At 40.4% G+C, this 24,318-nt stretch overlaps 1 protein-coding gene across 1 annotated transcript in view; it reads right to left on the bottom strand.

Annotated features, from left to right (window-relative positions):
- LOC128667094 (carnitine O-acetyltransferase) overlaps window positions 1-17,036 on the bottom strand; it is a 38,063-nt gene extending 21,027 nt beyond the window's left edge. The window contains exons 1-3 of the mRNA XM_053721986.1: window positions 16,878-17,036; window positions 9,323-9,550; window positions 8,109-8,227 (exon numbers count right to left, since the gene is read on the bottom strand). Of these exons, the coding sequence (XP_053577961.1) occupies window positions 8,109-8,227; window positions 9,323-9,550; window positions 16,878-16,922 (392 nt within the window). The 5' untranslated portion in view covers window positions 16,923-17,036. The remainder of the gene's footprint in view (window positions 1-8,108; window positions 8,228-9,322; window positions 9,551-16,877) is intronic.
- Between the last annotated feature and the right edge of the window lie 7,282 nt (window positions 17,037-24,318).

The raw sequence follows: 24,318 nt of genomic DNA, 5'->3' as shown, positions 1-24,318 counted from the left end.
TAACAACCAGAACTCAGCACATACTCATAACTGCATTCAAAAACACAGAATTTATACTCAACGCACAATTGAGAGGAGAATGGAGAACTAGATTGGCTGGTGAGCGCCCTAGGGAGAGAGATACTGCATATGACAGATAGTTATGTTATTATTGATGGGTATGTGGTATTATAGGTACATTTTGGTGGTTGGTCACAGCTAAGCACCCTCTACGTTAGGAAAGAACACTAGAGTTCAACTGTTTAGTCTAGTAATATAGATAATAAAGGGAAAATGTAAAAAGTTTTATTACAGAATGTCAAATCTTCAGACAATTAGAAATAACCTGATACAAGGATTGGAATCCAATAAGAGGACTCTTTCTACAATATAAGAAATGTATGACTCATATACTTGTTTACTGATTGATTCTTCAACAGATTGCATTACCTTATTGTTCATTCTGTGATAAATGCAAAAATAAATATGTTTAAAAAAAAATAAAATAGAATGTTGCTGGAGGGGGCGCAACTGTTTTCTAGGCCCCCCGGCCTCTAAGTCTGTCTGCAATCGCCTCTTGCAAGCCAGCATTTTATGGCAAAACATTGCAGTGCATCTTATTGCACAAGAGCACGGCATTTCAATCACCCTAAACTAGTGAGCGTTAGGAAGAGGCAGCGGAGAGGTTAAAGAAGCACTTTCTGATTTTTGAATATGTGGTTGCAGGGTCGCTCATGCAAAGCCTCAAAAGCTGTGAATGCAACTTGATAAATCTCCAGAATATGACTTAATATCCCTTTAAAGGGACAATAAACACTAAATAAATGCTACATAGAATGATGCAGTCAAAGAAAAGATTAGTCTGAGAATAAAATGTACAGTGGGGCAAATAAGTATTTAGTCAGCCACCAATTGTGCAAGTTCTCCCACTTAAGAAGATGAGAAAGGCCTGTCATTTTGATCATAGGTATACCTCAACTATGAGAGACAAAATGTGGAAACAAATCCAGACAATCACATTGTCTGATTTGGAAAAAATTTATTTGCAAATTATGGTGGAAAATAAGTATTTGGTCAATATCAAAAGTTCATCTACTTTGTTATATATCCTTTGTTGGCAATGACAGAGGTCAAACGTTTTCTGTAAGTCTTCACAAGGTTGTCACACACTGTTGCTGGTATGTTGGCCCATTCCTGCATGCAGATCTCCTCTAGAGCAGTGATGTTTTGGGGCTGTCGCTGGGCAACACAGACTTTCAACTCCCTCCAAAGGTTTTCTATGGGGTTGAGATCTGGAGACTGGCTAGACCACTCCAGGACCTTGAAATGCTTCTTACGAAGCCACTCCTTCGTTGCCCGGGCGGTGTGTTTGGGATCATTGTCATGCTGAAAGACCCAGCCACGTTTCATCTTCAATGCCCTTGCTGATGGAAGGAGGTTTGCACTCAAAATCTCACAATACATTGCCTCATTCATTCTTTCATGTACACGGATCAGTCGTCCTGTTCCCTTTGCAGAGAAACAGCCCCAAAGTATGATGTTGCCACCCCCATGTTTCACAGTAGGTATGGTGTTCTTTGGTTGCAACTCAGTATTCTCTCTCCTCCAAACACGACGAGTTGTGTTTCTACCAAACAGTTCTACTTTGGTTTCATCTGACCATATGACATTCTCCCAGTCCGCTTCTGGATCATCCAAATGCTCTCTAGCATACTTCAGACGGGCCCGGACATGTACTGGCTTAAGCAGGGGGACACGTCTGGCACTGCAGGATCTGAGTCCCTGGCGGCGTAGTGTGTTACTGATGGTAGCCTTTGTTACGTTGGTCCCACCTTTCTGCAGGTCATTCACTAGGTCCCCCCGTGTGGTTCTGGGATGTTTGCTCACCGTTCTTGTGATCATTTTGACTCCACAGGGTGAGATCTTGCGTGGAGCCCCAGATCGGGGGAGATTATCAGTGGTCTTGTATGTCTTCCATTTTCTAATTATTGCTCCCACAGTTGATTTCTTCAAACCAAGCTGCTTGCCTATGGCAGATTCAGTCTTCCCAGCCTGGTGCAGGTCTAAAATTTTGTTTCTGGTGTCCTTCAACAGCTCTTTGGTCTTCACCAAAGTGGAGTTTGGAGTGTGACTGTTTGAGGCTGTGGACAGGTGTCTTTTATACTGATAACAAGTTCAAACAGGTGCCATTAATACAGGTAATGAGTGGAGGACAGAGGAGCCTCTTAAAGAAGAAAATACAGGTCTGTGAGAGCCAGAAATCTTGCTTGTTTGTAGGTGACCAAATACTTATTTTCCACCATAATATGCAAATAAATTCTTTCCAAATCAGAGAATGTGATTGTCTGGATTTGTTTCCACATTTTGGCATCTATTTATCAAGCCGTCAACTTACTTGCATTCGACGGCACCAATATGCTCGCCTAAGATTGCCTAACATCGCTGCTGCGGACCTGAATACTTTCTCCAAAATTATCAAGAAAGCTGTCAAAAAGCCGCGCACCAAGTACGGAGCGATGAGCAGCGGACTGTTGTTAACTAACAGTCATCAATCTCGCTGCTCTTCGGCTTATTTGCAGCTTTCTTGGTACCCTGTCACTAAGCACCCACACAATACTATACTGTTTTACCCCCTATACCGCCGCTCCCGGACCCCGCCGCACCTTAATAAAGTTATTAACCCCTAAAACGCCGTTCCCGGAGCCCACTGCAACTCTAATAAAGTGTTTAACCCCTAAACCGCCGTTCCCGGAGTCCACCGCCACCTACATTATATGTATTAACTCCTAAACCGCCGCTCCCGGACCCCGCCGCAACTAAATAAAATGTTTAACCCCTAAACCGCCGTCACGGACCCCGCCGCCACCTACATTATATTTATTAACCCCTAATCTGCCCCCCATACACCTGCCGCCACCTACATTAAATTTATTAACCCCTAATCTGACCCCCCTACACCGCAACCACCTACATTAAATGTATTAACCCCTAAACCTAAGTCTAAACCTAACCCTAACACCCCCTAACTTAAATATAATTTAAATTAATGTAAATAAATATTCCTATCATTAAATAAATTATTCCTATTTAAAAATAAATACTTACCTATAAAATAAACCCTAAGATAGCTACAATATAACTAATAGTTACATTGTAGGTATTTTAGGATTTATTTTTATTTTACAGGCAAGTTTGTATTTATTTTAACTAGGTAGAATAGTTATTAAATATTTATTAACTATTTAATAACTTCCTATCTAAAATAAATACAAATATACCTGTAAAATAAAACCTAACCTAAGTTACAATTACACCTAACACTACACTATCATTAAATTAATTACCTAAACTAAATACAATTAACTACAATTAAATAAAATTAAATAAAATTATCTAAAGTACAAAAAAAACCAAACACTAAATTACAGAAAATAATAAAATAATTACAAGAATTTTAAACTAATTACACCTACTCTAATCCCCCTAACAAAATAAAAAAGCCCCCCAAAATAATAAAAATCCCTACCCTACACTAAATTACAAATAGCCCTTAAAAGGGCCTTTAGCGGGGCATTGCCCCAAAGTAATCAGCTCTTTTACCTGTAAAAAAAAATACAATACCCCCCCAACATTACAACCCACCACCCACACACCCAACCCTACAACCCACCCAATCCCCCCTTAATAAAACCTAACACTACCCCCTTGAAGATCACCCTACCTTGAGACGTCTTCACCCAACCGGGCAGAAGTGGTCCTCCAGACGGCCAGAAGTGTTCATCCTATCCGGGCAGAAGAGGACCTCCAGACGGGCAGAAGTCTTGATCCATGCGGCATCTTCTATCTTCATCCATCCGGAGCGGAGCGGGTCCATCTTCAAGACATCCGACGCGGAGCATCCTTCCAGGCTGACGACTACCCGACGAATGAATATTCCTTTAAATGACGTCATCCAAGATGGCGTCCCTTGAATTTCGATTGGCTGATAGAATTCTATCAGCCAATTGGAATTAAGGTAGGAAAAATCCATCCTATTGCATCAGCCAATAGGATTTTTCCTACCTTAATTCCGATTGGCTGATAGAATTCTATCAGCCAATCGAAATTCAAGGGACGCCATCTTGGATGACGTCATTTAAAGGAATATTCATTTGTCGGGTAGTCGTCGGCCTGGAAGGATGCTCCGCGTCGGATGTCTTGAAGATGGACCCGCTCCGCTCCGGATGGATGAAGATAGAAGATGCCGCCTGGATGAAGACTTCTGCCCGGATAGGATGAAGACTTCTGGCCGTCTGGAGGACCACTTCTGTAATTTAGTGTTTGTTTTTGTACTTTAGATAATTGTATTTAATTTTATTTAATTGTAGTTATTGTATTTAGTTTAGGTAATTAATTTAATTAGTAGTGTTAGGTGTAATTGTAACTTAGGTTAGGCTTTATTTTACAGGTATATTTTTATTTAATTTTAGCTAGGAAGTTATTAAATAGTTAATAACTATTTAATAACTATTCTACCTAGTTAAAATAAATACAAACTTGCCTGTAAAATAAAAATAAATCCTAAAATAGCTACAATGTAACTATTAGTTTTATTGTAGCTATCTTAGGATTTACTTTATAGGTAAGTATTTATTTTTAAATAGGAATAATTTATTTAATGATAGGAATATTTATTTAGATTAATTTAAATTATATTTAAGTTAGGGGGTGTTAGGGTTAGGGTTAGACTTAGGTTTAAGGGTTAATAAATTTAATGTAGGTGGCGGCAGTGTAGGGGGGTCAGATTAGGGGTTAATAAATTTAATGTAGGTGGTGGCAGTGTAGGGGGGTCAGATTAGGGGTTAATAAATATAATGTAGGTGACGGCGGGGTCCGGGAGCGGCGGTTTAGGGGTTAAACGCTTTATTTAGTTGCGGCGGGCTCCAGGAGTGGCGGTTTAGGGGGTTAATAAGTATAATGTAGGTAGCGGCGGTGTAGGGGGGGCAGATTAGGGGTTAATAAGTATAATGTAGGTGGCAGCGGTGTAGGGGGGGCAGATTAGGGGTGTTTAGACTCGGGGTACATGTTAGGGTGTTAGGTGTAGACGTTCCCATAGGAATCAATGGGATATCAGGAAGCAGCGAACATAAACTTTCGCTGCTGTCAGATTCCCATTGATTCCTATGGCATCCGCGGCGTCCAGGGCAGCGGATTGAAAACCAGGTACGCTGGGCCGGAATAGTGGCGAGCGTACCTGGTAGTTATTTTATAACTAGCAAAAGTAGTCAGATTGTGCCGAACTTGCGTTTGGAACATCTGTAGTGACGTTACCATCGATCTGTGTCAGACTGAGTCCGGCGGATCGTATGTTACGTCACTATATTCTACTTTTGCCGGTCTGTAGGGTTTGATAACTACGGTGAATCAGGCTCGCCATAAATACGCTGCGGAATTCCAGCGTATTTGCGGTTGACAGCTTGATAACTAGAGGCCTTTGCCTCTCATAGTTGAGGTATACCTATGATGAAAATTACAGGCCTCTCTCATCTTAAGTGGGAGAACTTGCACAATTGGTGGCTGACTAAATACTTTTTTTGCCCCAGTGTAGATGTATTTTTTATAGTTTCATTAGCTGTTTAAATAGTGACAAAATAAGTGTAAAGTTTTAGTGTCTATAAAACAATGGGAGCTGCCATGTTGTAACTTAGGTTACTTCTCTGCTGTGGCCAATTAGGGACAGTTATAAATAGGTCACTAGAGTGTGCAGCCAATGGCTGTGAGGAATATAACAGAGTTCTGCACTCTATTTCTAACAGAAACTGAAAAGCTCACAATTTCAGAATGGAATTGCAGGAAAAGGGGGCAAAATAAAGTATTTTGCAGAGTATTTTATATATTTACGATTTATCATTTTATATTACCATCTCAAAGAGGTGGATAAAACCCCAAAAATGTATTTCACGATTCAATAAAAAAAAAATTAAAAAAAAGAAATTACTTCTATTATCAGTTACTTTGTTCACTTGTTTTCCTTTGTTGAAAAGCAGTTATAAAGGTGTAGGGGCTTGCACGTGATATACAGCAGCAGTTTTATAACTGTTATACATTTGCAAGAGCAGTAGGTGGCAGCATTGTTTCCTGTCATGTACAGCTCCAGAAATATGCACATTACCTACCTAGATATCTCTTTAACAAAGAATACCATGAGAACAAAGCTAATGTTATAACAGAAGTACAATGAAAACGTTTTTTTAAATTATATGTTCTGAATCACAAAAGAAATTATGGGTTTCGTGCCCCTTTAAATTAAAAAAAGTAACATACAGAAATAAGTTTTTTTTTTTTTTTAAATTTGCTAATACATTGTGTGAAAAACAGACTTAAAAATCATTAAACATTCACAATTCATTGCAAAGTTCCCATTTTCCAAACCCTGCTGCCATCTAGTGTTCAACAATGTTTTTAACGATGCTGTCCATTGTTGCAATCACTGCTACCATATCGTGTTCAAGGCACGTGCACGCTCCGGAGCATTTCTAGATATGCTCTTCAACAAAGGATACTAAAAAAACATAGTATGTTTAATAAGGGAAGTACATTGGAATGAAAAATTACATTCTGTATTCGAACCATGGAAGTTTAAAGGGACAGTCTAGTCAAAATTAAACCTTAATGATTCAGATAGGGCATGCAATTTTATACAACTTTCCGATTTACATTTTTCATCAAATTAGCTTTGTTTTCTTTTTTGTATTCTTTGTTGAAAGCTTAACCTAGGTAGGCTCATGTGCTAATTTCTTAGCCCTTGAAGGCTGCTTCTTATCAGTGCATTTTGTCAGTTTTTTTTTTACAGCTAGACACTGCTAGTTCATGTGTGCTATATAGCTAACATTGTGCTCACTCCTGTGCAGTTATTTATGAGTCAGCACTGATTGGCTAAAAAGCAAGTCTGTCAAAAGAACTGAAATAAGGGGCAGTCTGCAGTGGCTTAGACATAAGGTAATCACAGAGGTAAAAAGTGTATTAATATAACCGTGCTGATTATGCAAAACTGGGCAATGGGTAATAAAGGGATTATCTATTTTTTTTTTAAACAGTAGACTGTCCCTTTAATGTGTACTTTCACGCCCCTTTAACTGCTGAGCCATTTCCACCCCTGTGCTGAGCTGTTTTGCAGTTTTTTAGATGCTACTCACATTTAGGCCCCACTGCAGGTAATTTTTCAGTGAGAACCCCCCAATGACATCATCACCCACAATACATACATTGTACGGATGACAACCACGTAATATTTTTTAGAAACAAGAAAACTTTGGGAAGTGTAAGCAATCTGTGCGTTGACTGCTCTTACAGGTGACTGCCAGGTTAAAAATTGGTGCACATACACATGCGTTTGGTAATTGTTTAAATTTTTTATTTGGGGATTTCAATGGCTGAATAAGCTTAAAGATTCATAAAAGAAAGAGCATGTAATTTTAAACAACTTTCTAATTGACTTCTATTATCGAATTTGCTTCATTCTCTTGATATCCTGTGCTGAAAAGCATATCTAGATAGGCTTAGTAGCTGCTGATTGGTGGCTGCACATACATGCCTCGTGTGATTGGCTCACTCATGTGCATTGCTATTTCTTCAACAAAGGATACCTAAGGAATGAAGCAAATTAGATAATAGAAGTAAATTGGAATATTGCTTAAAATTGTATTCTCTACCTTATTCATGAAAGAAGATGTTTGGGTTTAGTGTCCCTTTAAAGTGACAGTAAACACATTGTAATATAAAATGCTTAATTATATATAGTAAAACAACTTTGCAATATACTTGTAAGTCTGAAAATTACTTCACAAGCCTAATCTTGCCCTATTTTGTGGTTTGTTATTTTATCTTTTCTGTCGTCAAACACTAGAGATTTTGTTAAACCAATGACAGTGGTAAGCCCTTTTATCTTTATACACAAGTCCAGATTGCCTCCTCCAAATAAATAAGAGGCTGAAAACAATTGCAGCAAACAAGGTGTTAATATATCCTAATAACGCTCAGATTCTGCTGATATAGTATTTAAAAAAACTGCATGAATATGTGTAAATTTACAAGGTGTCCCTTTATAAAATGCTGATTTGGCTAGACAGAAAAAGTATACTAGCAAATACCGTAGATGCCCTTTCCAGTCTCTGTATTCCCTCTGTGGTAAGATAACAGCCGGACTAGAATGCACAGGAAGAGGGAGGTGGTTTTCTAGGTATATATACTGCTGTCTCCAGTCCGTCATCTAAAGACACAGGGAGACAAACAGTTAACACAAACATTCATCTTTACAAGTTAAACTACAATGTGATCTTTGGCCTTTCTAGAAAAATCACAAAAATTTAAACAAAAGCAATTAGTGTTTAATGTAACTTTAATATGTAATAACCCACATGACATCGTGCACACATTTTACTAAATCGTGCGCACGTTACTAAATCGTGACCACGTTACTAAATCGTGCCCACGTTACTAAATCGTGCCCACATGTTACTAAATCATGCGCACATGTTACTAAATCATGTGCACATGTTACTAAATCGTGTGCACATGTTAATAAATCGCGCGCACGTTACTAAATAGCGCGCACTTTACTAAATCGCGCGCACTTTACTAAATCGCGCGCACTTTACTAAATCGCGCGCACTTACTAAATCGTGTGCACGTTACTAAATCATGCGCACATGTTACTAAATCGTGCTCACAATTTACAGACACTAAGGGACAGATTGCATTGGTGTGCTCTGTCTGAATCATAAAAGAAAAAGTTTACATTTTCATGATTTTAAGACATTTATTTTGTATGCAAATCTGTTGTAATACAGTGAATATTTTCTAATGCATAAACATTAAATGAACGTATTGCCCATTTAAAGGGACAGTCTAGATAGATAGCACCTTTACTATCCATTCCCCAGCTTTTTCACAACCAACATTGTTATATTAATATACTTTATAACCTTTAAACCTGTAAATGTTTGCCTGTTTCAAAGCCCCTGCTGCAGGTTGACTCTTATCAATTTTTAAAGTAAGACAGTGCTATATCATGTTTGCCATATAGATAACATTGTCAGCACTGATTGGCTAAAATGCAAGTCTGACAAAAGAACTGAGATAAGGGGCAGTCTGCAGAGGCTTAGATACAAGGTAATCCCAGAAGTGAAAAGTGTATTAATATAACAGTGTTGGTTATGGAAAACTGGGGAATGGTAAATAAAGGGATTATCTATCTTTTTAAACAAACATTTTGGAGTAGACTGTCCCTTTAAGTCAGGCTCATATCTACCTGGACGTTCCAAGAATCCACTCTTTATAACAGACATATCTTTCGTGGTCTCACCCAATTGTCGGTGCGTTCGGCTCTCTTCCTCAGCTGTCGCTGAAGTTCCTCTCCCTGCCCTCCTGGACGCAGGAATTCGTCTACTAGTTCTTGTGTACTCTCTAACTCGTCATCACTGACGAGAGGCTTAAGGGAGCGCAGGTAATACCGGAGGGTCCTGGAGAGATCAGGTATTGGCTGGCGTGGAAGGGGAGAGGGAGAGTGGTAGGTACGAAGAGAAATAGAGAGCTGCACGAATAGAAAGATAGACGTCAGGATTATGGGTAACAGAATTCACTGTAAATCTAGGACCAAAGCACCATTAGGACATTGGAGACACAAAACAGTGCAGGATTGTGACTTAAAGGGACATGAAACCCACATTTTTTCTTTCATGATTTAGAAAGAGAATGCAATTTTAAACATCTTTCTAATTTACTTCTATTATCTAATTTGTTTTATTCTCTTGATATTCTTTGCTGAAAAGCATATCTAGATATGCTCAGTAGCTGCTGATTGGTTGCTGCACATAGAAGCCTCATGTGATTGGCTTACCCATGTGCATTGCTTTTTCTTCAAATAAGGATATCTAAAAAAATGAAGCAAAATAAATAATAGAAGTAAATTGTAATGTTGTTTAAATTTCTATTCTCTATCTGAATCATGAAAGAAAGATTTTGGGTTTAGTGGCCCTTTAAGTGCTTCTAAAAATAATAACTGAAATACTTGAGCCAATTTTCTTAAATTAGCTTAAAGGGACATTCCGGTCAAAATTTAAAAGCACATATAAATTACATATTTGAATAGAAACCTATTTACAAATATACATGTATTGGCTAAAATGCTTCCTGTAAAAGCTATCCCTGTTTCAGTGTTAACATTTTTCTCTGCACGTGAAGAATATCTAGATATTCTCAGTGCACCAGCATTTTAAATACTGCAGCTACTCAGATCATCAGTGGGGCTTGTATCATGTCAGCAATTAACAAATTAAGTCATTGCCAGATGGTACAACTACAAGCACCTCAGGCTCTCAGTGCCTCATTTAAAATGCTGGTGCACGGTGCATACTTAAATACACTTTTGAAACAGCTATAGCTTTTATTAGAAGCATTTTTTCTTATACATTTCATATATAACAAAAATGCTTCTATTTGAAACTGAAAAGCATTCGTGCATATTCTACTTTAGGCTGGAATGTCCCTTTAAAACTGAAATGCTACTTAGGTCCCTAGAAAAATAAAAGGAATATGAAAGCCAAAAATGTTCTTTTGTGATTCAGACAGAACATAACACAGGTCTAGGAATAGACTAAATGCTCTGCAGATCCCTGTAATGTGCAGTGTAACACAGCTCTAGGTATAGACTAAATGCTCTGCAGATCTCTGTAATGTGCAGTGTAACACAGCTCTAGGTATAGACTAAATGCTCTGCAGATCTCTGTAATGTGCAGTGTAACACAGCTCTAGGTATAGACTAAATGCTCTGCAGATCTCTGTAATGTGCAGTGTAACACAGCTCTAGGTATAGACTAAATGCTCTGCAGATCTCTGTAATGTGCAGTGTAACACAGCTCTAGGTATAGACTAAATGCTCTGCAGATCTCTGTAATGTGCAGTGTAACACAGCTCAAGGCATAGACTAAATGCTCTGCAGATCTCTGTAATGTGCAGTGTAACACAGCTCTAGGTATAGACTAAATGATCTGCAGATCTCTGTAATGTGCAGTGTAACACAGCTCTAGGTATAGACTAAATGCTCTGCAGATCTCTGTAATATGCAGTGTAACACAGCTCTAGGTATAGACTAAATGCTCTGCAGATCTCTGTAATGTGCAGTGTAACACAGCTCTAGGCATAGACTAAATGCTCTGCAGATCTCTGTAATGTGCAGTGTAACACAGCTCTAGGTATAGACTAAATGCTCTGCAGATCCCTGTAATGTGCAGTGTAACACAGCTCTAGGTATAGACTAAATGCTCTGCAGATCTCTGTAATGTGCAGTGTAACACAGCTCTAGGTATAGACTAAATGCTCTGCAGATCTCTGTAATGTGCAGTGTAACACAGCTCTAGGCATAGACTAAATGCTCTGCAGATCTCTGTAATGTGCAGTGTAACACAGCTCTAGGTATAGACTAAATGCTCTGCAGATCCCTGTAATGTGCAGTGTAACACAGCTCTAGGTATAGACTAAATGCTCTGCAGATCTCTGTAATGTGCAGTGTAACACAGCTCTAGGTATAGACTAAATGCTCTGCAGATCTCTGTAATGTGCAGTGTAACACAGCTCTAGGCATAGACTAAATGCTCTGCAGATCTCTGTAATGTGCAGTGTAACACAGCTCTAGGCATAGACTAAATGCTCTGCAGATCCCTGTAATGTGCAGTGTAACACAGCTCTAGGTATAGACTAAATGCTCTGCAGATCCCTGTAATGTGCAGTGTAACACAACTCTAGGTATAGACTAAATGCTCTGCAGATCCCTGTAATGTGCAGTGTAACACACCTCTAGGCATAGACTAAATGCTCTGCAGATCTCTGTAATGTCCAGTGTAACACAGCTCTAGGTATAGACTAAATGCTCTGCAGATCCCTGTAATGTGCAGTGTAACACAGCTCTAGGTATAGACTAAATGCTCTGCAGATACCTGTAATGTGCAGTGTAACACACCTCTAGGCATAGACTAAATGCTCTGCAGATCTCTGTAATGTGCAGTGTAACACAGCTCTAGGTATAGACTAAATGCTCTGCAGATCCCTGTAATGTGCAGTGTAACACAGCTCTAGACATAGACTACATGCTCTGCAGATCTCTGTAATGTGCAGTGTAACACAGCTCTAGGTATAGACTAAATGCTCTGCAGATCTCTGTAATGTGCAGTGTAACACAGCTCTAGACATAGACTACATGCTCTGCAGATCTCTGTAATGTGCAGTGTAACACAGCTCTAGGTATAGACTAAATGCTCTGCAGATCCCTGTAATGTGCAGTGTAACAAAGCTCTAGGTATAGACTAAATGCTCTGCAGATCCCTGTAATGTGCAGTGTAACACAGCTCTAGGTATAGACTAAATGCTCTGCGGATCTCTGTAATGTGCAGTGTAACACAGCTCTAGGTATAGACTAAATGCTCTGCAGATCTCTGTAATGTGCAGTGTAACACAGCTCTAGGTATAGACTAAATGCTCTGCAGATCCCTGTAATGTGCAGTGTAACACAGCTCTAGGTATAGACTAAATGCTCTGCAGATCTCTGTAATGTGCAGTGTAACACAGCTCTAGGCATAGACTAAATGCTCTGCAGATCTCTGTAATGTGCAGTGTAACACAGCTCTAGGTATAGACTAAATGCTCTGCAGATCCCTGTAATGTGCAGTGTTATACAGTTCTAGGTATAGACTAAATGCTCTGCGGATCTCTGTAATGTGCAGTGTAACACAGCTCTAGGTATAGACTAAATGCTCTGCAGATCTCTGTAATGTGCAGTGTAACACAGCTCTAGGTATAGACTAAATGCTCTGCAGATCCTTGTAATGTGCAGTGTAACACAGCTCTAGGTATAGACTAAATGCTCTGCAGATCCCTGTAATGTGCAGTGTAACACAGCTCTAGGTATAGACTAAATGCTCTGCAGATACCTGTAATGTGCAGTGTAACACAGCTCTAGGCATAGACTAAATGCTCTGCAGATCTCTGTAATGTGCAGTGTAACACAGCTCTAGGTATAGACTAAATGCTCTGCAGATCCCTGTAATGTGCAGTGTTACACAGCTCTAGGTATAGACTAAATGCTCTGCAGATCCCTGTAATGTGCAGTGTTATACAGCTCTAGGTATAGACTAAATGCTCTGCGGATCTCTGTAATGTGCAGTGTAACACAGCTCTAGGTATAGACTAAATGCTCTGCAGATCTCTAATGTGCAGTGTAACACAGCTCTAGGTATAGACTAAATGCTCTGCAGATCTCTGTAATGTGCAGTGTAACACAGCTCTAGGTATAGACTAAATGCTCTGCAGATCCCTGTAATGTGCAGTGTAACACAGCTCTAGGTATAGACTAAATGCTCTGCAGATCCCTGTAATGTCCAGTGTAACACAGCTCTAGGTATAGACTAAATGCTCTGCAGATCCCTGTAATGTGCAGTGTAACACACCTCTAGGCATAGACTAAATGCTCTGCAGATCTCTGTAATGTCCAGTGTAACACAGCTCTAGGTATAGACTAAATGCTCTGCAGATCCCTGTAATGTGCAGTGTAACACAGCTCTAGGTATAGACTAAATGCTCTGCAGATACCTGTAATGTGCAGTGTAACACACCTCTAGGCATAGACTAAATGCTCTGCAGATCTCTGTAATGTGCAGTGTAACACAGCTCTAGGTATAGACTAAATGCTCTGCAGATCCCTGTAATGTGCAGTGTAACACAGCTCTAGACATAGACTACATGCTCTGCAGATCTCTGTAATGTGCAGTGTAACACAGCTCTAGGTATAGACTAAATGCTCTGCAGATCTCTGTAATGTGCAGTGTAACACAGCTCTAGACATAGACTACATGCTCTGCAGATCTCTGTAATGTGCAGTGTAACACAGCTCTAGGTATAGACTAAATGCTCTGCAGATCCCTGTAATGTGCAGTGTAACACAGCTCTAGGTATAGACTAAATGCTCTGCAGATCCCTGTAATGTGCAGTGTAACAAAGCTCTAGGTATAGACTAAATGCTCTGCGGATCTCTGTAATGTGCAGTGTAACACAGCTCTAGGTATAGACTAAATGCTCTGCAGATCTCTGTAATGTGCAGTGTAACACAGCTCTAGGTATAGACTAAATGCTCTGCAGATCCCTGTAATGTGCAGTGTAACACAGCTCTAGGTATAGACTAAATGCTCTGCAGATCTCTGTAATGTGCACTGTAACACAGCTCTAGGCATAGACTAAATGCTCTGCAGATCTCTGTAATGTGCAGTGTAACACAGCTCTAGGTATAGACTAAATGCTCTGCAGATCCCTGTAATGTGCAGTGTTATACAGTTCTAGGTATAGACTAAATGCTCTGCGGATCTCTGTAATGTGCAGTGTAACACAGCTCTAGGTATAGACTAAATGCTCTGCAGATCTCTGTAATGTGCAGTGTAACACAGCTCTAGGTATAGACTAAATGCTCTGCAGATCCTTGTAATGTGCAGTGTAACACAGCTCTAGGTATAGACTAAATGCTCTGCAGATCCCTGTAATGTGCAGTGTAACACAGCTCTAGGTATAGACTAAATGCTCTGCAGATACCTGTAATGTGCAGTGTAACACAGCTCTAGGCATAGACTAAATGCTCTGCAGATCTCTGTAATGTGCAGTGTAACACAGCTCTAGGTATAGACTAAATGCTCTGCAGATCCCTGTAATGTGCAGTGTTACACAGCTCTAGGTATAGACTAAATGCTCTGCAGATCCCTGTAATGTGCAGTGTTATACAGCTCTAGGTATAGACTAAATGCTCTGCGGATCTCTGTAATGTGCAGTGTAACACAGCTCTAGGTATAGACTAAATGCTCTGCAGATCTCTGTAATGTGCAGTGTAACACAGCTCTAGGTATAGACTAAATGCTCTGCAGATCTCTGTAATGTGCAGTGTAACACAGCTCTAGGTATAGACTAAATGCTCTGCAGATCCCTGTAATGTGCAGTGTAACACAGCTCTAGGTATAGACTAAATGCTCTGCAGATCCTTGTAATGTGCAGTGTAACACAGCTCTAGGCATAGACTAAATGCTCTGCAGATCCCTGTAATGTGCAGTGTAACACAGCTCTAGGTATAGACTAAATGCTCTGCAGATCTCTGTAATGTGCAGTGTAACACAGCTCTAGGTATAGACTAAATGCTCTGCAGATCTCTGTAATGTGCAGTGTAACACAGCTCTAGGTATAGACTAAATGCTCTGCAGATCCCTGTAATGTGCAGTGTAACACAGCTCTAGGCATAGACTAAATGCTCTGCAGATCCTTGTAATGTGCAGTGTAACACAGCTCTAGGCATAGACTAAATGCTCTGCAGATCCCTGTAATGTGCAGTGTAACACAGCTCTAGGTATAGACTAAATGCTCTGCAGATCTCTGTAATGTGCAGTGTAACACAGCTCTAGGTATAGACTAAATGCTCTGCAGATCCTTGTAATGTGTAGTGTAACACAGCTCTAGGCATAGACTAAATGCTCTGCAGATCCCTGTAATGTGCAGTGTAACACAGCTCTAGGTATACACTAAATGCTCTGCAGATCCCTGTAATGTGCAGTGTAACACAGCTCTAGGTATAGACTAAATGCTCTGCAGATCCCTGTAATGTGCAGTGTAACACAGCTCTAGGTATAGACTAAATGCTCTGCAGATCCCTGTAATGTGCAGTGTAACACAGCTCTAGGCATAGACTAAATGCTCTGCAGATCTCTGTAATGTGCAGTGTAACACAGCTCTAGGTATAGACTAAATGCTCTGCAGATCTCTGTAATGTGCAGTGTAACACAGCTCTAGGTATAGACTAAATGCTCTGCAGATCTCTGTAATGTGCAGTGTAACACAGCTCTAGGTATAGACTAAATGCTCTGCAGATCTCTGTAATGTGCAGTGTAACACAGCTCTAGGTATAGACTAAATGTTCTGCAGATCCTTGTAATGTGCAGTGTAACAAAGCTCTAGGTATAGACTAAATGCTCTGCAGATCCCTGTAATGTGCAGTGTAACACAGCTCTAGGTATAGACTAAATGCTCTGCAGATCCCTGTAATGTGCAGTGTAACACAGCTCTAGGTGTAGACTAAATGCTCTGCAGATCTCTGTAATGTGCAGTGTAACACAGCTCTAGGTATAAACTAAATGCTCTGCAGATCTCTGTAATGTGCAGTGTAACACAGCTCTAGGTATAGACTAAATGCTCTGCAGATCTCTGTAATGTGCAGTGTAACACAGCTCTAGGCATAGACTAAATGCTCTGCAGATCCCTGTAATGTGCAGTGTAACACAGCTCTAGGTATAGACTAAATGCTCTGCAGATCTCTGTAATGTGCAGTGTAACACAGCTCTAGGTGTAGACTAAATGCTCTGCAGATCTCTGTAATGTGCAGTGTAACACAGCTCTAGGTATATACTAAATGCTCTGCAGATCCCTGTAATGTGCAGTGAAACACAGCTCTAGGTATAGACTAAATGCTCTGCAGATCTCTGTAATGTGCAGTGTAACACAGCTCTAGGTATAGACTAAATGCTCTGCAGATCTCTGTAATGTGCAGTGTAACACAGCTCTAGGTATATACTAAATGCTCTGCAGATCCCTGTAATGTGCAGTGTAACACAGCTCTAGGTATAGACTAAATGCTCTGCAGATCTCTGTAATGTGTAGTGTAACACAGCTCTAGGCATAGACTAAATGCTCTGCAGATCTCTGTAATCTGCAGTGTAACACAGCTCTAGGAATAGACTAAATGCTCTGCAGAGCTCTATAAACCTCATCAGCCAGGTGCTCTGCAAGTGGTTAAAATTTTGCACAAGTCTAGATAAAATTGCAATGCTATGCAGATGACTCACCCTTGCCCAATGTGAGGCCCTGCAGCTTATCAAGTTACGGATCATTCTGCGAAAAAACAACTGCCCCCCTCCCCTTCTGCACAAAGTGTAATGTGCCCCTCAGGGGGTGATAGTCTATGTAAATAGAGACAGCCAGGCCTGAATGTGCAGGAGAAGGGGCTGGACCATTACACACTTCCTGCAGGGGAGGAGCTGGGAGTAAGTTGTTGTGTGTATATATACTAATAGGTCTCTGCAGCTGCCACTGCCAGCTTCACCAGTTATGCTTGTAACGCTCACTCATCTCTTTTATTTAGTAAAAAAACAACATATGAACTGTGTTATGTGCTCTTGATCTTACTATAGATCTGTAAAATCACATTCTAAAATAAAAATCACTTCCTATATGATTACTCAGAGATCTGAAATACCAGACATCCCAACTTTCCCTGAAGTTCAGGGAGTCTCCCTGATTGTAATAGCAACTCCCTGATGCCAGCAAATGGAATGCAATCTCCCTGAAACTCCAAGTACTACATAGTTGCCAACAGTCCCTGATTTCCAGGGACAGTCCCTGGATTTTGTTGTATGTCCCTGGATTTTTTTTTGTCCCTGGAAATGTCCCTGAAAATCTCTTTTACACAACATTTGTTGTTTGTGTATATATATATATATATATATATATATATATATATATATATATACACACACACACAGATACAGATAGATGATAAATAGATATAGTGTATTATTTAAATCTAATTCATTCCTAATGGAATATTATTATTATTGAATGGGTTCACGTATTATTTGTCTGCCTAATTATACTATTACTTTCAAATGGGTGTGTTTTGATTGCAGAACTGAGTGGACGGAGCAGTTGAACAGTAGGCTGTCAATACTACAATAACCCGCTTGCTTGCTCTGCTGCAAAGTGTCCCTGGAATTTTTTTTTAAATGTTGGCAACTATGGTACTATGATCCAATGTGGCCCAAATACGGAAATGTGCTTCTTTAAGGAATGCCTTTAGTTGCTGGGACGTTATAGAACCCTTAAAGCATTCATCAGTAACCAAAAAGCCCCCACTGATTTTAATAAAATAAAACACAGATACTACCTTATTTACTGCACGTAATTAAACTTCGTATTCTAAAATATTTAAGCATTCAACAAGCGTACGATCACTGAAAAATAGGTTTGTTGTATGTGCTTGTGCAATAAAGCTACTTTTTTATTGTGACTTTAGTGGGAAGCTACATTAATGATAAGTCTCTATCTTATTTAGGGTTTCAAGGTGTCCAATATATAACTGGGAGGGAGGGGGGAGGCAGCGCGGGTAAAGCCACCTCCCTGAAATGAGTTTTTGTAGGTTGGGATGTCTGCAATACATTTTCATTTATCAGCTCTAACACATAGGACTCAGTTATCTAAAGTTCTCTGGGCTTGTGAGATTCTCTAAAATAGGGTTCTTCAAACTTTTTTCCTAAGACCTAGTGCCGTGATACCACATACATTTGCGACCCTATTTTTATGCTTGGTCTGAAAATTTCAGAAGTAATATCTATACTATAATCGCGTTTGTAACGCATCCGTCGCCAGTTGCGCACGCATCCTCAAAGGAATGTTGACAGCGCGAGGCAGACAACAGAATGTTGGCTGCGCGCGCAGCCAAAAGAATTCACCTGGATGCAGCGAAACTACATCCAGGTGGAATTTGAAAATGGCAGGGTGGTGAAAGAATCTACCGCATCCAACGGGATGCAGCAAAGGAAAACGGTGTATTACAAAAAAAACCGCCTGCAATAAGTATTAAAAAAACAAAACCTAACTGTCCGCAATAAGTAATAAAAAAAAAATAACCGCCCGCAATAAGTATTTAAAAAAAAAAAACAGAGACCGCCCGTGCTAACTATTAAGAAAAAAATAAACTAACCTCCCGCACGAACTATTAAGAAAAAAAAATACCCAATAAAATGATTAACCCCTAAATCCACCAACCACAACATCGCAAACTACTTAATACATCTATTAACTCCTAATCCGCAAACCCCCCACAACGCATTAAACCTAAATTACCTATTAACTCCTAAACCGCCAACCCTCACAACGCAAAAAAAACTAATTTAATGACTAAGCCCCCTAACACCCCCTAAATTAACAACTTAATTACATTTAAAAAAATACATTACAATTAAAATAAAAAAAATTACATTCTAAAATCACAGAAAAAAAGGCTAACATTACAAAAAATAATAAACAATACTAAAAATAAAAAAATTAAAACGAATCCCTATGAAAATAAAAAATACCCCCAAAATAAAAACACCCCCTAATCTAATACTAAACTACCAATAGCCCTTAAAAGGTCTTTTTGTAGGGCATTGCCCTAAATAAATTAGCTCTTTTACATTAAAATTAAACAAAGTCCCCCCTAACAGTAAAACCTTCCCACCAACAAAACGCCCCCCCCCAAAAAAAAAAACTAACACTAGTAAACCTAAACTACCCATTGCCCCTAAATGGGCTTTTGTATGGGCATTCCCTTAAAAGGGCATTCAGCTCTTTTTCACTGCCCTTAAAAGGGCATTCAGCTCTTTTGCAAATTGCCCAAAAAAACCTAACACTAAAGCCCCAAATAGGTACTCACCGTTTCCGAAGTCCGGCGGGGAAGGTCTTTTTCCAGGCGGGTCTATCATCTTCATCCACAGCGAAGGCAGCACGGAGCGGAGGTCCGGAGCGGTCTTCCCAGATGTGGCGGTCTTCCCAGATGTGCGCGGAGCAAAGGCGGCACGGAGCAAAGGCGGCGCGGAGCGGAGGTCCGGAACAGTCTTCCCAGATGTGGCGATCCTCAGTGGGGGTCATCGGCAGCAGCGCTCCCCAGTGGCGGCGGTCCTCAGCGAAGGCATGGAGGTTCCTCTTCATGCGATCGTCCGCCGCACACTGAAGATTGAATTCAAGGTAGCCCATATTTATGGGTAATTTATGTTTATTAGTGTTAGTTTTTTTGGGGGGGTTTGGTGGGTGGGAGGTTTTACTGTTAGGGGGGCTTTGTTTATTTTTAATGTAAAAGAGCTGTGCCCTACAAAAAGTCATTTTAAGGGCTATTGGTAGTTTAGTATTAGATTAGGGGGTGTTTTTATTTTGGGAGGGATTTTTTATATTTATAGGGGTAATAGTTTAGGTATTTTGGAAAGCTTTGTTTATTTTTTTTCTGTATTTTTACTTTTTTATTTTTTGTAGCTTGGGGGGTTACATTTTGTACAAGATAACTGCAATTTTGTAGTCAACCTTGAAAGTGTTGTAAAAGTTAATAACACACACTCCCGTAAACACACAAACCACACACACTCTCATGCAAAACACACACTGTCATGTAATATACACACACACTCTCATGCAACACACGCACTCATACAACACACACACTCTAATGCAAAACACACACTGTCATGTAATATACACACACACTCTAATGCAAAACACACACTCTCATGTAATATACATACACACTCTCATACAACACACGCACTCATACAACACACACACTCTAATGCAGAACACACACTCTCATGTAATATACACACACACTCTCATACAACACACGCACTCATACAACACACACACTCTAATGCAAAACACACACTCTCATGTAATATACACACACACTCTCATACAACACACGCACTCATACAACACACACACTCTAATGCAAAACACACACTCTCATGTAATATACACACACACTCTCATACAACACACGCACTCATACAAAACACACACTCTCATGTAATATACACATACACTCTCATACAACACACAAACCACACACACTCTCATGCAACACACACTCTCTCATGCAAAACACACACTCTCATGCAACACACACACTCATGAAACACACACACACACACTCTCATGCAACACACACACTCTCATGCAACACACACTCTCATGTAACACACACTCTCATACATCAACACATACACTCCCATGCAACACACACACTCTCATGTAACACACACACACTCTCATACAACACACACACTCTCATGCAACACACACACTCTCATGTAACACACACAAACTTTTTACAACACACACTCTCATACAACACACACACTCTCATACAACACACACACACTCTCATACAACACACACACTCTCATGCAACACACACACACTCTCATGTAACACACACACACTCTTATGCAACACACACACTCTAATGTAACACAAACACACTCTCATACAACACACACACTCTCATACAACACACACACTCTCATGCAACACACACACACACACTCATACAACACACAAACTCTCATGCAACACACACACTCATGTAACACACACACACTTTCATACAACACACACACTCATACAACACACACACACACACTCTCATACAACACATACACTCTCATACAACACACACACTCTCATGCAACACACACACTCTCATGTAACACATTACACATACACACTTTCATACAACACACACACTCTCTCATACAACACACACACACTCTCATACAACACACACACACTCTCATACAACACACAAACCACACACACTCTTATGCAACACACACACCACACACACTCTCATGCAACACACACACTCTCATGTAACACACACACTTTCATACAACACACACACTCTTTCATACAACACACACACACTCTCATACAACACACACACACACTCATGCAACACACACACCACACACTCATAAACACACAAACCACACACACTCTCATACAACACAAACTCATACAACACACCACACACTCTCTTATACAACACACTCTACACCACACACTCATACAACACGCTCCTCCACACACACTAATACAACACACACTACACCACACACTCATACGACACAGACCACACACACTCTTATACAACACACACCACACTCACTAATACAACACACACACCACACACTCTCATACAGCATACACACACTAATACAACACACACCACACACTCTCATATAACACACACACACTACACACTCTCATACAACACACACCATACACCACACACTCTCATACAGCATACACACCACACACACTAATACAACACACACACACCACACACTCTCATACAACACACACACACTACACACTCTCATACAACACATATATTCTTATACAACACACAGCACACACACTAATACAACACACACACACCACACTCTCATACAACATACACACCACACACCCTCAAAAAAACACACACTACACACTCTCATACAACACATACCACACACTCTTGTACAACACTCACACAACACACACAATCTCATACAACACACAACACACACACCACACACACCAATTCAACACATGCACATACCACATTCTCATACAACACACACACCACACACTCTCATACAACACACACACACAACATTCTCATACAACACACACACACAACATTCTCATACAACACACACCACACACTCTCATACAACACACACTAATACAACACACACACCACACACCCTCTTAAAACACACACTACATACTCTCATACAACACACTCTTGTACAACACTCACACAACACACACACTATCATAAAACACACACCCACATAAAACACACACTACACACTCTCATACAACACACACACTCTCATGCAACACACACACTCATGTAACACACACACACTCTCATACAACACGCACACTCTCATACAACACACACACTCTCATACAACACACACACACTCTTATGCAACACACACACTCTAATGTAACACACAAACACTCTCATACAACACACACACTCTCATACAACACACACACTCTCATGCAACACACACAAACTCATGCAACACACACACACACACTGTCATATAACACACACACTCTCATACAACACACACACACTCATACAACACACACACACTCATACAACACACACACTCTCATACAACACGCACACTCTCATACAACACGCACACTCTCATACAACACGCACACTCTCATGCAACACACACACGCTCATGTAACACACACACACTTTCATACAACACACACACACTCTCATACGACACACACACACACTCTCATACGACACACACACTCATGCAACACACACACTCTCATGTAGCACACACACACTCTTATGCAACACACACACTCTCATACAACACACACACTCTCATACAACACACACACTCTCATGCAACACACACATACTCTCATACAACACACACACTCTCATGCAACACACACACTCTCATGTAACACACACACACTTTCATACAACACACACACACACTCTCATACAACACACACACACTCTCATACAACACACACACACTCTCATACAACACACACACACTCATACAACACACACACACTCATGCAACACACACACTCTCATGTAGCACACACACACTCTTATGCAACACACACACTCTCATACAACACACACACTCTCATACAACACACACATTCTCATGCAACACACACATACTCTCATACAACACACACACTCTCATGCAACACACACACTCTCATGCAACACACACACTCTTATGTAACACACACACACTTTCATACAACACACACACACACTCTCATACAACACACACACACTCTCATACAACACACACACACACACTCTCATACAACACACCCATACAACACACACACTCTCATGCAACACACACACTCTCTCATACAACACACACACTCTCTCATACAACACACACACTCTCTCATACAACACACACACTCTCTCATACAACACACACACACTCTCATACAACACACACACACTCTCATACAACACACAAACCCCACACACTCTTATGCAACACACACACCACACACACTCTCATGCAACACACACACCACACACTCATAAACACACAAACCACACACACTCTCATACAACACACACTAGTCTACACCACACACTCATACAACACACACCACACACACTCTTATACAACACACTCTACACCACACACTCATACAACACGCTCCTCCACACACACTAATACAACACACACTACACCACACACTCATAAGTAATTAAATGCCCTATCCTCCTGGCTTGCTGTAATAACATAAGAGCCATAAAACTGACTCAACCATAACTACATAACCATAATAACTTAATTAAAATTTTCAATAAATAAGACAAAAACACAGAGTGTGGGAAAAGACCTGTGGGTCACGTTTATTGTAGAACAAGAGAACCGGCTGAGGCAACGAGGCCAACTTATAACAGGTGGCGGCAATCTAGCTAGGAGAGTAAGCAACCCCCTGCTAGGAAGAAGGGCCGCGCACGTGAATGCCTACACGAGCGGAGCTTAGCTGCACGCAAAAAGGCTTAGGGAGTTCTTGGCATCTTTAGAATTGGTGAGGGGCCCCAGGTGCGCGCCTGCAGAGACCACCCTCCCCTGTGCAGCCGTCACTCTACCTCTGATGGCA

The sequence above is a fragment of the Bombina bombina genome, chromosome 7 (assembly GCF_027579735.1).
Source record: "Bombina bombina isolate aBomBom1 chromosome 7, aBomBom1.pri, whole genome shotgun sequence".
NCBI classification, from domain to species: Eukaryota; Metazoa; Chordata; class Amphibia; order Anura; family Bombinatoridae; genus Bombina; species Bombina bombina.
Note: the sequence above shows the minus strand (reverse complement) of the source record. Positions and strands in the feature narration are given on the sequence as shown.